This window comes from Oncorhynchus mykiss, chromosome 20 (genome assembly GCF_013265735.2).
Source record: "Oncorhynchus mykiss isolate Arlee chromosome 20, USDA_OmykA_1.1, whole genome shotgun sequence".
Classification (NCBI taxonomy): Eukaryota; Metazoa; Chordata; class Actinopteri; order Salmoniformes; family Salmonidae; genus Oncorhynchus; species Oncorhynchus mykiss.
This window is the reverse complement of record NC_048584.1, coordinates 44,873,648-44,889,337: the sequence shown is the minus strand read 5'-3', so window position 1 is coordinate 44,889,337 and position 15,690 is coordinate 44,873,648. Positions and strand designations below refer to the sequence as shown.

The 15,690-nt window shown below is 36.9% G+C and overlaps 1 protein-coding gene across 1 annotated transcript in view; it reads right to left on the bottom strand.

The window, feature by feature from the left end:
* The window catches only part of LOC110499568 (isthmin-1), a 36,925-nt gene extending 33,360 nt beyond the window's left edge, over window positions 1–3,565 (bottom strand). Inside the window, exon 1 of the mRNA XM_036956437.1 lies at window positions 2,186–3,565. Coding sequence (XP_036812332.1) covers window positions 2,186–2,326 — 141 coding nt within the window. The 5' untranslated portion in view covers window positions 2,327–3,565. The remainder of the gene's footprint in view (window positions 1–2,185) is intronic.
* Window positions 3,566–15,690: the final 12,125 nt, after the last annotated feature.

Here is a 15,690-nt window from a genome sequence, read left to right as displayed (position 1 = left end):
TTAATCAAATCAAAATATATTTGATATTTGAGATTCATCAAAGTAGCTGCCCTCTGTCCTGTGCACTGTGGCTATTTTAGATGTGCAGCTCGAACCATAGAACTAGAATGACTGATTTTAGAATGTATATAATTCTAATTCTAGAACAGGGTCAGGTCCATTGGTGGATATCAGTTCAAGTGATTCTGATGATGGGGAGTCCTAAATATGTCTACGGTAAGGGTCAGCCTGAACAAACAGACACATTTCCAGTCATCAAAACGGGAATAAATGAGATGGATTTGAGTTCAAATGGGGAGACAAAAAGAGAGGTTATATTTTGCCTGTAAAGCTGCAGTATAACAGTGGTTTTAAAGTAAAGGCAGCAACAGTGCGGTGTAAAAGTGTGGGAGAGAGATAGCTTTCCAACAGAAGGGCTCCAACTATAAATAGTAAAGTATTAACTAGAAATGTCATGTGAAACCAGAAAGCCAATCAGAGCAGGCTACAGGCCACACCATTGGGATGTGGTGGGAAGGGTGGGTACCTCCAGCGCTGACCTGACCTCTCTCCCCATCCCCAAGTAGGAGGCTAGGGTGACTGTGATGACAAGAGTAGTGCCTGCAGCTAGGGCATGGAATCCCCATGGAACCCCCAACTATGATGAAGGTGAGTGGACTATGACCATGTGACCCCTCTCTCCATCTTCCATTTCACCTCTTACTACCAGCCTCTCCTAGGGGAGACTATTGTGTGTGTGTGTGTGTGTGTGTGTGTGTGTGTGTGTGTGTGTGTGTGTGTGTGTGTGTGTGTGTGTGTGTGTGTGTGTGTGTGTGTGCGTGTACACCATTTCACCTCCTACTCCCGGCCTCTCCCAGGGGACTGAGGCTCTATGAATGGACTGATAGACTGGTCTCTTTATACTGTATATCAGGGGTACTCAAGTGCTATTTGAGAAGGTCTGGTCCCACACATTTCCTAGGTGGCAGGAGATCTGGATGGATAATGTAATTTACCACTGTCGTAACAAACTCCCACCTCGCAACCCATGCGACCCCAAACTGTTCAAACGCCTCGTCGGCAGAGAGAAAATCGAACCGTTTTCAAATATAATTTCCCGCAATTCTGCGCATTCTTCCTTGTCTTATGTGTGTTTTTGTGATACCAGAGGTCGAAGCTGTAAACTAGCAAGCTGCGTGAAGGCCAGCATATGAGGAATGACGACAGAAAACTGTATGCAGCCCAACCAAGTTAAAACAATATATATAGATATACGGTACCAATCAAAAGTTTTAGAACACCTACTCATTCAAGTGTTTCTTTATTTTTTACTATTTTCTACATTGTAGAATAAGAGTGAATGTAACGATTCTCGTTGGTGGAAGGAGAGGAGGACCAAAATGCAGCATGGCAAGTGTTCGTCATATTTCAATTGAAAAACACTACACAAAATAACAACGAAGAGAAAACGAAATAGTTCTGCCAGGTGAACAGACACAACATAAATTAAACACCCACAACCAAAATGGGGAAAACAGGCTGCCTAAGTATGATTCTCAGAGACAACGAACGACACCTGCCTCTGATTGAGAACCATACTAGGCCAAACACATAGAAATATAACATAGAACAAATAACCTAGACTACCCACCCCAACTCACGCCCTGACCAACCTAACACAAAGACATAAAAAAGGAACTAAGGTCAGAACGTGACAGTGAAGACATCACTATGAAATAACACATACTATTCTGCAATGTAGAAAATAGTAAAAATAAAGAAAAACCCTTGAATGAGTAGGTTTTCTAAAACTTTTGACTGGTACTGTACAGATATTATTTTGGGACCCGTGGTCCGTTTTGACACCGTTCTGGGTCTGGATCCGATCAGCCAGTTGAGTTTAGGGGCTGTAGATCATAAACCCCAAACCTCAATGACCCTCAGGGAATGTGTTCATCCATAATATATCATGTCTGTTATCCAACTCTGTGGTCATTTAAATAGACCCTTTGCACTTCCCATTTCAGACCCAATGTGTAACAGAAGCCTTTCTGGAAAGGACTGTGGATCCCATAGAATACAAGTTACAGGCTTATTCCCCATTTTGATATTGAGTCCTAACCCCAAACTCAATAGCCTAAAGAGTCCCTGCAATGTATACTGCACTGCAGGTTCCGACAGAATATAATAATTCAATAGCACTCACCTCTGCAATCACTGTATACTGCTGATCCTGGCTCAAAGTTAAATTCCCTTGATTCAGCGGGCTGCTCCTTAACACCGTAATATGTAAGGTAAGAAGTAGAAGTCCTAAAAGCAACAACAGTTCTGCCGCAAATCGAACCATCTTTTTCACCCGACCCGTCTTGGGTCCCTGCGGTGTGACAGGGGGTCCGCCGCCAACTCCTCCCGCTCCAGACACTCCAAGCTCCGGATCCGCTGCGGGCGAGGAGTCACAACACCACTTCGGAGCCACTTCGAGGTTCAGAAGTACACTTTTAATGGGAAAGGGGGGTAGGACGTAATAAAATAAAATCTGTCTAAAGTTTGTGTTTGGGATCAGGTTAGGTTGATTTAGTTTACTTTTAATTACATCAGACCAGCCTCGGTGGAGAGCGTTCTTCAAATGTGCCAAAAAGTGAGTCCGGATTCGCTGTGTAAAAAGGATAACGTTAAACCAAAGTTAAAGGTCCATTCAGCAAGGTTCCCTGGGGTATCCCCTTGAACTATGCTGCTTCTATGTTGGCATGGATCTCCAAAGTTAATTATCCAAATGCTGCCAGGGCGACTGAATAACACTACCCATGAGAAAAGTATTTAAATAACAGCGGGACAATTTTCTTGCGCAAAATTTAGCATGTTATAGAAATGTAGGCTATTGCTTGTTGCACTCCAGGTGCAGTCCTCTCCACGATCAAGAAACGTGCAGCCCAGTTCCAGGCCCGTGTTTCCCCCCACTGCATTCTCCACTGTTTACACGAATACTTTGGCTCAGCTTCAGAATCAAACCTCGTTCCCCTTCTCTCTCATCTGTGGTATGCAGCACTCCTTGGTTTTGATGCTTTGGACACAAATGATCCCTTATGCATTACATAGGCTATCCTCTATCCAAAAAGTGTCATTTTGAATTTGCGTAGAGAGTGAACTTGCTGGTGTGGCTACCTTTCGCACACCATCCAATCGCCAAGAAGTGGATCCCCCCCAAAATAATAATTTCTAGTTTGAATAGTTGTCCTTTTCAACCACGAACATTATCCGTCCATTAGTGGCGAATATAGGCGTGGTGGTGGTAATTCTGGGCTGAGTTCTGCGCAGCATAAAACCAGCAGCTATCCAATCCAAGCTCCAAGTGCGTCCCGTTCCTCACCGTGTCCAAATGGTGTAAACCAAACCGCAGTCAATCCACACTCCTATGGGCATGCTATACAGGCTGTTTTCTGTCGCAGCGCGCTGCCAGTGATTTTTAATACGCCCCTCTGCTGGTTTGCTGTCAGCTCCCCCTCCCCCTTTCTCTCCCTTCAGCGCCCGATACGGGTCATGTCAAATTGACGTCGAACGTATATATATTGTATTTTATCTAACCCGAACTATTTTCCTAACCTTAAGTTAATTCTCCTAACCTGTTACGTTAATTATCTCAACCTGTTACGTAATTCTCTCAATGTACTGGATATATTCTAACCTGCTACGAACAATCACTTCTGACATTTAGTTCACCCCTTCTCGTCAAAACCCTGTGACGCGGGAGGGATAGTGGCAAGTCAAATCACCATGGCTCTACATCACAATCAAGTCACAGGCCACCTACTCTGTAGGGTAGGTATTTGCACATGTGCCCGATGTTATTACAGGAACTGGACTGGACATATCGACTTCAAACATGAATATATTTCAAATTAACATTATACTTTTAAGCACTTTGTTTATTGCCCTCTTCAAAGGACCTGGTCACTGATCACCCAGTGACATCTCCTTCTGTTCCCAATAGTACAGTTCCCTAAAACAAATGGAAACTTTAAAGGGTGACTGCACTTCCTGATTTACCCTTGTTTTTCCATTAATGCTCATTAAGAAATGCTAGCTGCCATGACTGAATGCAAACAACCATTGTCTTGGGGGTGTGGTTTGATGTGGGTGTGTCTTTGCCATTCAATAACGACAAGTAAGGCCATTAGTGAGTACAGCGATATTAGCTAAGCTAGCTTTGCTATAGAGAGTTTTGAAGTTGAGGACTTCTCAAAATGGTCAGCTAATTCAGTTCTATGTGTAGGCTAAAGCTTACCGTATGCTTCCCAGCATATATTATGGCAACATTTTCCGAAGTTCGTTTTGGTCTTTGGCAGGTTTTTTTTCCGGCTGTTTGTGCACACAAAACATTTTCTAGAGGTAAGTCAATTTTTTTGTAGCTGAAGTCTACACCCCTTCGTCGGTGATTGGTTAATAGTACTACTGTTAGTAGGAGTGGGAACATTAAGTGTTTGTTGTCATCGAACAAGAGATGACTAGTTTTCATGCAGAATTTTTCACTTGAGAAATACTGCACCAAACAGCTTATCTAGATTTAAAATTGCGCGACTAAGACCTTGGAAAAAACATCATTACAGATGTCTTCAAAAAGAACGGAGAACCAAGGCATCCAAGACACAGCCATTTTTCCAGCCTAAGAGAGGAGTCACAAAAAGCAGAAATTGAGATAAAATTAATCACTAACCTTTGATGATCTTCATCAGATGACACTCATAGGACTTCATGTTACATAATACATGTATGTTTTGTTTGATAAAGTTCATATTTATATACAAAAATCTGAGTGTACATTGGCGAGTTATGTTCAGTAGTTCCAAAACATCCAGTGATTTTTCAGAGAGCCTCATCAATTTACAGAAATACTCATCATAAATGTTGATGAAAATACAAGTGTTATGCATGTAACTTTAGATAAACTTCTCCTTAATCTTGAAACTACCCATCCCGGATCCGGGAGAATTGTCATCAACTACACTAATTAGCATAGTGCAACAGTCAAAAAATATTACTAGAAAATATATTTTCTATATATTATATATTTTTCCCTCACATCAAACTAACTATGGAGTACAGCAATGATAACATTCATTTTTTGGACCTCGACATTAGTAAAAATGACAGAGGTTGTTTGCACACATCAATCTTTAGGAAGCCTACAGATGGGAATACCATTATGAAGGACCAGCTAGAACTTTTGTCTCTATTATATTATGACAGACCAGCTAGATCTACTGTCTCTATTCTATTATGACAGACCAGCTAGATCTACTGTCTCTATTATATTATGACAGACAAGCTAATTCTACTGTCTCTATTATAATATGATAGACCATCTAGATCTACTGTCTCTATTATAATATGACAGACCAGTTAGATCTACTGTCTCTATTATATTATGACAGACCAGCTAGATATACTGTCTCCATTATACTATGAAGGACCAGCTAGAACTTTTGTCTCTATTAAATTATGACGGATCAACTAGAACTTTTGTCTCTATTATATTATGACAGACCAGCTAGATCTACTGTCTCTATTATATTATGACAGACCAGCTAGATATACTGTCTCCATTACATTATGAAGGACCAGCTAGAACTTTTGTCTCTATTATATTATGACAGACCAGCTAGATCTACTGTCTCTATTCTATTATGACAGACCAGCTAGATCTACTGTCTCTATTATATTATGACAGACAAGCTAATTCTACTGTCTCTATTATAATATGATAGACCATCTAGATCTACTGTCTCTATTATAATATGACAGACCAGTTAGATCTACTGTCTCTATTATATTATGACAGACCAGCTAGAACTACTGTCTCCATTATACTTTGAAGGACCAGCTAGAACTTTTGTCTCTATTAAATTATGACGGATCAAATAGAACTTTTGTCTCTATTATTTTATGACAGACCAGCTATATCTGCTGTCTCTATTATATTATGACAGACCAGCTACATCTACTGTTTCTATTATATTATGTCAGACCAGCTAGATCTACTGTCTCTATTATATTATGACAGACCAGCTAGATCTACTGTCTCTATTATAATATGACATACCAGTTAGATCTACTGTCTCTATTATATTATGACAGACCAGCTAGATCTACTGTCTCTATTATATTATGACAGACCAGCTAGATCTACTGTCTCTATTATATTATGACAGACCAGTTAGATCTACTGTCTCTATTATATTATGACAGACCAGCTAGATGTACTGTCTCTATTATATTATGACAGACCAGCTAGATCTACTGTCTCTATTATAATATGAAAGACCAGCTAGATCTACTGTCCCCATTATATTATGACAGACCAGCTAGATCTACTGTCTCTATTATATTATGACAGACCAGTTAGATCTACTATCTCTATTTTATTATGACAGACCAGCTAGATCTACTGTCTCTATTATATTATGACAGACCAGCTATATCTACTGTCGCTATTATATTATGTCAGACCAGCTAGATCTACTGTCTCTATTATATTATGACAGACCAGCTAGATCTACTGTCTCTATTATATTATGACAGACCAGCTAGATCTACTGTCTCTATTATATTATGACAGACCAGCTACATCTACTGTTTCTATTATATTATGTCAGACCAGCTAGATCTACTGTCTCTATTATATTATGACAGACCAGCTAGATCTACTGCCTCTATTATATTATGTCAGACCAGCTAGATCTACTGTCTCTATTATATTATGACGGACCATCTAGATCTACTGTCTCTATTATATTATGACAGACCAGCTAGATATACTGTCTCCATTATATTATGAAGGGCCAGCTTGAACTTTTGTCTCTATTATATTATGACAGACCAGCTAGATCTACTGTCTCTATTATATTATGACAGACCAGCTATATCTACTGTCTCTATTATATTATGATAGACCAGCTAGATCTACTGTCTCTATTATATTATGACAGACCAGCTAGTTCTACTGTCTCTATTATATTATGACAGACCAGCTAGATATACTGTCTCCATTATATTATGAAGGACCAGCTAGAACTTTTGTCTTTATTATATTATGACAGACCAGCTAGATCTACTGTCTCTATTATATTATGACATACCAGTTAGCTCTACTGACTCTATTATATTATGACAGACCAGCTAGATATACTGTCTCTATTATATTATGACAAACCAGCTATTTCTACTGTCTCTATTATATTATGACAGACCAGCTAGATATACTGTCTACTTACATTATGAAGGACCAGCTGGAACTTTTGTCTCTATTATATTATGACAGACCAGCTAGATCTACTGTCTCTATTATATTATGACAGACCAGTTAGATCTACTGTCTCTATTATAATATGACATACCAGTTAGATCTACTGTCTCTATTATATTATGACAGACCAGCTAGATATACTGTCTCCATTATATTATGAAGGACCAGCTAGAACTTTTGTCTCTATTATATTATGTCAGACCAGCTAGATCTACTGTCTCTATTATAGTATGACAGACCAGCTAATTCTACTGTTTCTATTATAAGATGACAGACCAGCTAGATCTACTGTCTCTATTCTATTATGACAGACCAGCTAGATCTACTGTCTCTATGATATTATGACAGACAAGCTAATTCTACTGTCTCTATTATAATACGATAGACCATCTAGATCTACTGTCTCTATTATATTTTGACAGATCAACTAGAACTTTTGTCTCTATTATATTATGACAGACCAGCTAGGTCTACAGTCTCTATTATATTATGACAGACCAGCTATATCTACTGTCTCTATTATATTATGACATGCCAGTTAGATCTACTGTCTCTACTATATTATGACAGACCAGCTATATCTACTGTCTCTATTATATTATGACATACCAGTTAGATCTACTGTCTCTACTATATTATGACAAACCAGCTAGATCTCCTGTCTCTATTATATTATGACAGACCAGCTAGATCTACTGTCTCTATTATATTATGACAGACCAGTTAGATCTACTGTCTCTATTATAATATGACATACCAGTTAGATCTACTGTCTCTATTATATTATGACAGACCAGCTAGATATACTGTCTCCATTATATTATGAAGGACCAGCTAGAACTTTTGTCTCTATTATATTATGTCAGACCAGCTAGATCTACTGTTTCTATTATATTATGACAGACCAGCTAATTCTACTGTTTCTATTATAAGATGACAGACCAGCTAGATCTACTGTCTCTATTCTATTATGACAGACCAGCTAGATCTACTGTCTCTATGATATTATGACAGACAAGCTAATTCTACTGTCTCTATTATAATACGATAGACCATCTAGATCTACTGTCTCTATTATATTATGACAGATCAACTAGAACTTTTGTCTCTATTATATTATGACAGACCAGCTAGGTCTACAGTCTCTATTATATTATGACAGACCAGCTATATCTACTGTCTCTATTATATTATGACATGCCAGTTAGATCTACTGTCTCTACTATATTATGACAGACCAGCTATATCTACTGTCTCTATTATATTATGACATACCAGTTAGATCTACTGTCTCTACTATATTATGACAAACCAGCTAGATCTCCTGTCTCTATTATATTATGACAGACCAGCTAGATCTACTGTCTCTATTATATTATGACAGACCAGCTAGATCTACTGTCTCTATTATATGATGACAGACCAGCTAGATCTACTGTCTCTATTATATTATGACCAACCAGCTATATCTACTGTCTCTATTATATTATGACAAACCAGCTAAATCTACTGTCTCTATTATATTATGACAGACCAGCTAGATATACTGTCTCCATTATATTATGACGGATCAACTAGAACATTTGTCTCTATTATATTATGACAGACCAGCTAGATCTACTGTCTCTATTATATTATGACAGACAAGCTAATTCTACTGTCTCTATTATGATATGATAGACCATCTAGATCTACTGTCTCTATTATAATATGACAGACCAGTTAGATCTACTGTCTCTATTATATTATGACAGACCAGCTAGATATACTGTCTCCATTATATTATGAAGGACCAGCTAGAACGTTTGTCTCTATTATATTATGACGGATCAACTAGAACTTTTGTCTCTATTATATTATGACAGACCAGCTAGATCTACAGTCTCTATTATATTATGACAGACCAGCTAGATCTACTGTCTCTATTATATTATGACCAACCAGCTATATCTACTGTCTCTATTATATTATGACAAACCAGCTAAATCTACTGTCTCTATTATATTATGACAGACCAGCTAGATATACTGTCTCCATTATATTATGACGGATCAACTAGAACTTTTGTCTCTATTATATTATGACAGACCAGCTAGATCTACAGTCTCTATTATATTATGACAGACAAGCTAATTCTACTGTCTCTATTATGATATGATAGACCATCTAGATCTACTGTCTCTATTATAATATGACAGACCAGTTAGATCTACTGTCTCTATTATATTATTACAGACCAGCTAGATATACTGTCTCCATTATATTATGAAGGACCAGCTAGAACGTTTGTCTCTATTATATTATGACGGATCAACTAGAACTTTTGTCTCTATTATATTATGACAGACCAGCTAGATCTACAGTCTCTATTATATTATGACAGACCAGCTAGATCTACTGTCTCTATTATATTATGACCAACCAGCTATATCTACTGTCTCTATTATATTATGACAAACCAGCTAAATCTACTGTCTCTATTATATTATGACAGACCAGCTAGATATACTGTCTCCATTATATTATGACGGATCAACTAGAACTTTTGTCTCTATTATATTATGACAGACCAGCTAGATCTACTGTCTCTATTATATTATGACAGACAAGCTAATTCTACTGTCTCTATTATGATATGACAGACCAGCTAGATCTACTGTCTCTATTATATTATGACCAACCAGCTATATCTACTGTCTCTATTATATTATGACAAACCAGCTAAATCTACTGTCTCTATTATAATATGACAGACCGGTTATATCTACTGTCTCTATTACATTATGTCAGACCAGCTAGATCTACTGTCTCTATTAGAATATGACAGACCAGTTAGATCTACTGTCTCTATTATATTATGACAGACTAGCTAGATCTAATGTCTCTATTATAATATGACAGACCGGTTATATCTACTGTCTCTATTACATTATGTCAGACCAGCTAGATCTACTGTCTCTATTAGAATATGACAGACCAGCTAGATCTACTGTCTCTATTATAATGTGACAGACCAGCTAGATCTACTGTCTCTATTATATTATGACATGCCTGGTAGATCTACTATCTCAATTACATTATGACAGACCAGCTAGATCTCCTTTCTCAAATATATTATGACAGACAAGCTAGATCAACTGTCTCTATGTCTCTATTATATTATGACAGACCAGGTAGATCTACTGTCTCTATTATATTACGACAGACCAGCTAGATCTGCTGTCTCTATTATATTATGACAGACCAGCTAGATCTACTGTCTCTATTATAATATGACAGACCAGCTAGATCTTCTGTCTCTATTATATTATGACATACAAGCTATATCTACTGTCTCTATAATATTATGACAGACCAGCTAGATCTACTGTCTCTATTATAATAGGACTGACCAGCTAGATCATCTGTCTCTATTATATTATGACAGACCAGCTATATCTACTGTCTCTATTAAATTATGTCAGACCAGCTAGATCTACTGTCTCAATTAGAATATGACAGACCAGCTAGATCTACTGTCTCTGTTATATTACGACAGACCAGCTAGATCTACTGTCTCTATTATATTATGACAGACATGCTAGATCTACTGTCTCTATTATATTACGACAGACCAGCTAGATCTACTGTCTCTATTATAATATGAGAGACTAGCTAGAACTACTGTCTCTATGTCTCTATTATATTATGACAGACCAGGTAGATCTTCTTTCTCTATTATATTATGACAGACCAGCTAGATCTACTGTCTTTATTATATTGTGACAGACCAGCTAGATCTACTGTATCTATGTCTCTATTATATTATGACAGACCAGGTAGATCTTCTTTCTCTATTATATTATGACAGACCAGGTAGATCTTCTGTCTCTATTATATTATGACAGACCAGATAGATCTACTGTCTCTATTACAATATGAAAGACCAGCTAGATCTACTGTCTCTTGTATAATGTGACAGACCAGCTAGACCTACTGTCTCTATTATAATGACAGACCAGCTAGATGTATTATCTCTATTATATTATAACAGACCAGCTAGAACTACTGTCTCTATTGTATTATGACAGACCAGCTAGATCTACTGTCTCTATTATATTATGACATGCCTGGTAGATCTACTATCTCTAATACATGATGACAGACCAGCTAGATATGCTGTCTCTATTATAATATGACACACCAGCTAGATCTTCTGTCTCTATTATATTATGACAGACCAGCTATATCTACTGTCTCAATTACATTATGTCAGACCAGCTAGATCTACTGTCTTTATTATATAATGACAGACCAGCTATATCTACTGTCTCTATTACAATATGACAGACCAGCTAGATCTGCTGTCTCTGTTATATTATGACAGACCAGATAGATCTACTGTCTCTATTATAATATGACAGACCTGCTAGATCTACTGTCTCTATTAGAATATGACAGACCAGCTAGATCTACTGTCTCTATTATAATGACAGACCAGCTAGATGTATTATCTCTATTATATTATGACAGACCAGCTAGAACTACTGTCTCTATTGTTTTATGACAGACCAGCTAGATGTATTATCTCTATTATATTATGACAGACCAGCTAGATCAACTGTCTCTATTATATTATGACAGACCAGGTAGATCTACTGTCTCTATTATAATGTGACAGACCAGCTAGAACTACTGTCTTTATTATAGTATGACAGACCAGCTAGATCTACTGTCTCTATTAGAATATGACCGACCAGCTAGATCTACTGTCTCTATTATATTATGACAGACCAGCTAGATCTACTGTCTCTATTATAATGACAAACCAGCTAGATGTATTATCTCTATTATATTTTGGCAGACCAGCTAGAACTACTGTCTCTATTGTTTTATGACAGACCAGCTAGATCTACTGTCTCTATGTCTCTATGATATTATGACATGCCTTGTAGATCTACTATCTCTATTACATTATGACCGACCAGCTAGATCTGCTGTCTCTATTATATTATGTCAGAACAGCTAGATCTACTGTCTCTATTAGAATATGACAGACCAGCTAGATCTACTGTCTCTATTATAATGTGACAGACCAGCTAGATCTACTGTCTCTATTATATTATGACATGCCTGGTAGATCTACTATCTCTATTACATTATGACAGACCAGCTAGATCTGCTGTCTCTATAATATTATGTCAGACCAGCTAGATCTACTGTCTCTATTAGAATATGACAGACCAGCTAGATCTACTGTCTCTATTATAATGTGACAGACCAGCTAGATCTACTTTCTCTATGTCTCTATTATATTATGACAGACCAGGTAGATCTACTGTCACTATTTTAATGTGACAGACCAGCTAGAACTACTGTCTTTATTATAGTATGACAGACCAGCTAGATCTACTGTCTCTATTAGAATATGACAGACCAGCGAGATCTACTGTCTCTATTATAATGACAAACCAGCTAGATGTATTATCTCTATTATATGATGACAGACTAGCTAGATGTATAATCTCTATTATATTATGACAGGCCAGCTAGAACTACTGTCTCTATTGTTTTATGACAGACCAGCTAGATCTACTGTCTCTATGTCTCTATTCTATTATGACATGCCTGGTAGATCTACTATCTCTATTACATTATGACAGACCAGCTAGATCTGCTGTCTCTATTATATTATGAAACACCAGCTAGATCTACTGTCTCTATTATAATATGACAGACCAGCTACATCTACTGTCTCTATTATATTATGACAGACCAGTTAGAACTTTTGTCTCTATTATATTATGACGGATCAACTAGAACTTTTGTCGCTATTATATTATGACAGACCAGCTAGATCTACAGTCTCTATTATATTATGACAGACCAGCTATATCTACTGTCTCTATTATATTATGACATACCAGTTAGATCTACTGTCTCTACTATATTATGACAGACCAGCTAGATCTCCTGTCTCTATTATATTATGACAGACCAGCTAGATCTACTGTCTCTATTATATTATGACAGACCAGCTACATCTACTGTTTCTATTATATTATGTCAGACCAGCTAGATCTACTGTCTCTATTATATTATGACAGACCAGCTAGATCTACTGTCTCTATTATAATATGACATACCAGTTAGATCTACTGTCTCTATTATATTATGACAGACCAGCTAGATCTACTGTCTCTATTATAATATGACATACCAGTTAGATCTACTGTCTCTATTATAATATGACAGACCAGCTAGATCTACTGTCTCTATTATATTATGATAGACCATCTAGATCTACTGTCTCTATTATAATATGACAGACCAGTTAGATCTACTGTCTCTAGTATATTATGACAGACCAGTAAAATGTACTGTCTCTATTATATTATAACAGACCAGCTAGATCTACTTTCTCCATTATAGTATGACAGACCAGCTAGATCTACTGTCTCTATTATATTATGACAGACAAGCTAATTCTACTGTCTCTATTATAATATGACAGTCCAGCTAGATCTACTGTCTCTATTATAATATGACAGACCAGCTAGATCTACTGTCTCTATTATAATATGACAAACCAGCTAGATCTACTGTCTCTATTATATTATGACAGACCAGCTAGATCTACTGTCTCTATTATATTATGACGGACCAGCTAGATCTACTGTCTCCATTATATTATGAAGGACCAGCTAGAACTATTTTCTCTATTATATTATGACAGGCCAGCTAGAACTTTTGTCTCTATTATATTATGACAGACCAGCTAGATCTACTGTCTCTATTATAATATGACAGACCAGCTAGATCTACTGTCTCTATTATATTATGACAGACCAGCTAGATCTACTGTCTCTATTATAATATGACATACCATTTAGATCTACTGTCTCTATTATATTATGACAGACCAGCTAGATCTACTGTCTCCATTATATTATGACAGACCAGGTAGATCTACTGTCTCTATTATATTATGACAGACCAGTTAGATATACTATCTCTATTATATTGTGACAGACCAGATAGCTCTACTGTATCTACTCTATTACATTATGTCAGACCAGCTAGATCTACTCTCTCTATTATAATTTGACATGCCTGGTAGATCTACTATCTCAATTACATTATGACAGACCAGCTAGATCTGCTTTCTCTATTATATTATGACAGACCAGCTAGATCAACTGTCTCTATGTCTCTATTATATTATGACAGACCAGATAGATCTACTGTCTCTATTATATTACGACAGACCAGCTAGATCTACTGTCTCTATTATAATATGACAGACTAGCTAGATCTACTGTCTCTATTACATTATGACAGACCAGCTAGATCTACTGACTCTATAATATTATGTCAGACCAGCTAGATCTACTGTCTCTATTAGAATATGACAGACCAGCTAGATCTACTGTCTCTATTATAATGTGACAGACCAGCTAGATCTACTGTCTCTATGTCTCTATTATATTATGACAGACCAGGTAGATCTACTGTCTCTATTATAATGTGACAGACCAGCTAGTACTACTGTCTTTATAATAGTATGACAGACCAGCTAGATCTACTGTCTCTATTAGAATATGACAGACCAGCTAGATCTACTGTCTCTATTATAATATGACAGACTAGCTAGATCTACTGTCTCTATTACATTATGACAGACCAGCTAGATCTACTGACTCTATTATAATATGACAGACCAGCTAGATCTACTGTCTCTATGTCTCTATTATATTATGACATGCCTAGGAGATCTACTATCTCTATTACATTATGACAGACCAGCTAGATCTGCTGTCTCTATTATATTATGACAGACCAGCTAGATCTACTGTCTCTATTAGAATATGACAGACCAGCTAGATCTGCTGTCTCTGTTATATTATGAAAGACCAGCTGGATCTACTGTCTCTATTATAATATGACAGACCAGCTAGATCTACTGTCTCTATTAGAATATGACAGACCAGCTAGATCTACTGTCTCTATTATATTACGACAGACCAGCTAGATCTACTGTCTCTATTATAATGACAGACCAGCTAGATGTATTATCTCTATTATATTATGACAGACCAGCTAGATCAACTGTCTCTATGTCTCTAGTATATTATGACAGACCAGGTAGATCTACTGTCTCTATTATAATGTGACAGACCAGCTAGAACTACTGTCTTTATTATAGTATGACAGACCAGCTAGATCTACTGTCTCTATTAGAATATGACAGACCAGCTAGATCTACTGTCTCTATTGTTTTATGACAGACCAGCTAGATCTACTGTCTCTATTATATTATGACATGCCTGGTAGATCTACTATCTCTATTACATTATGACCGACCAGCTAGATCTGCTGTCTCTATAATATTATGTCAGACCAGCTAGATCTACTGTCTCTATTAGAATATG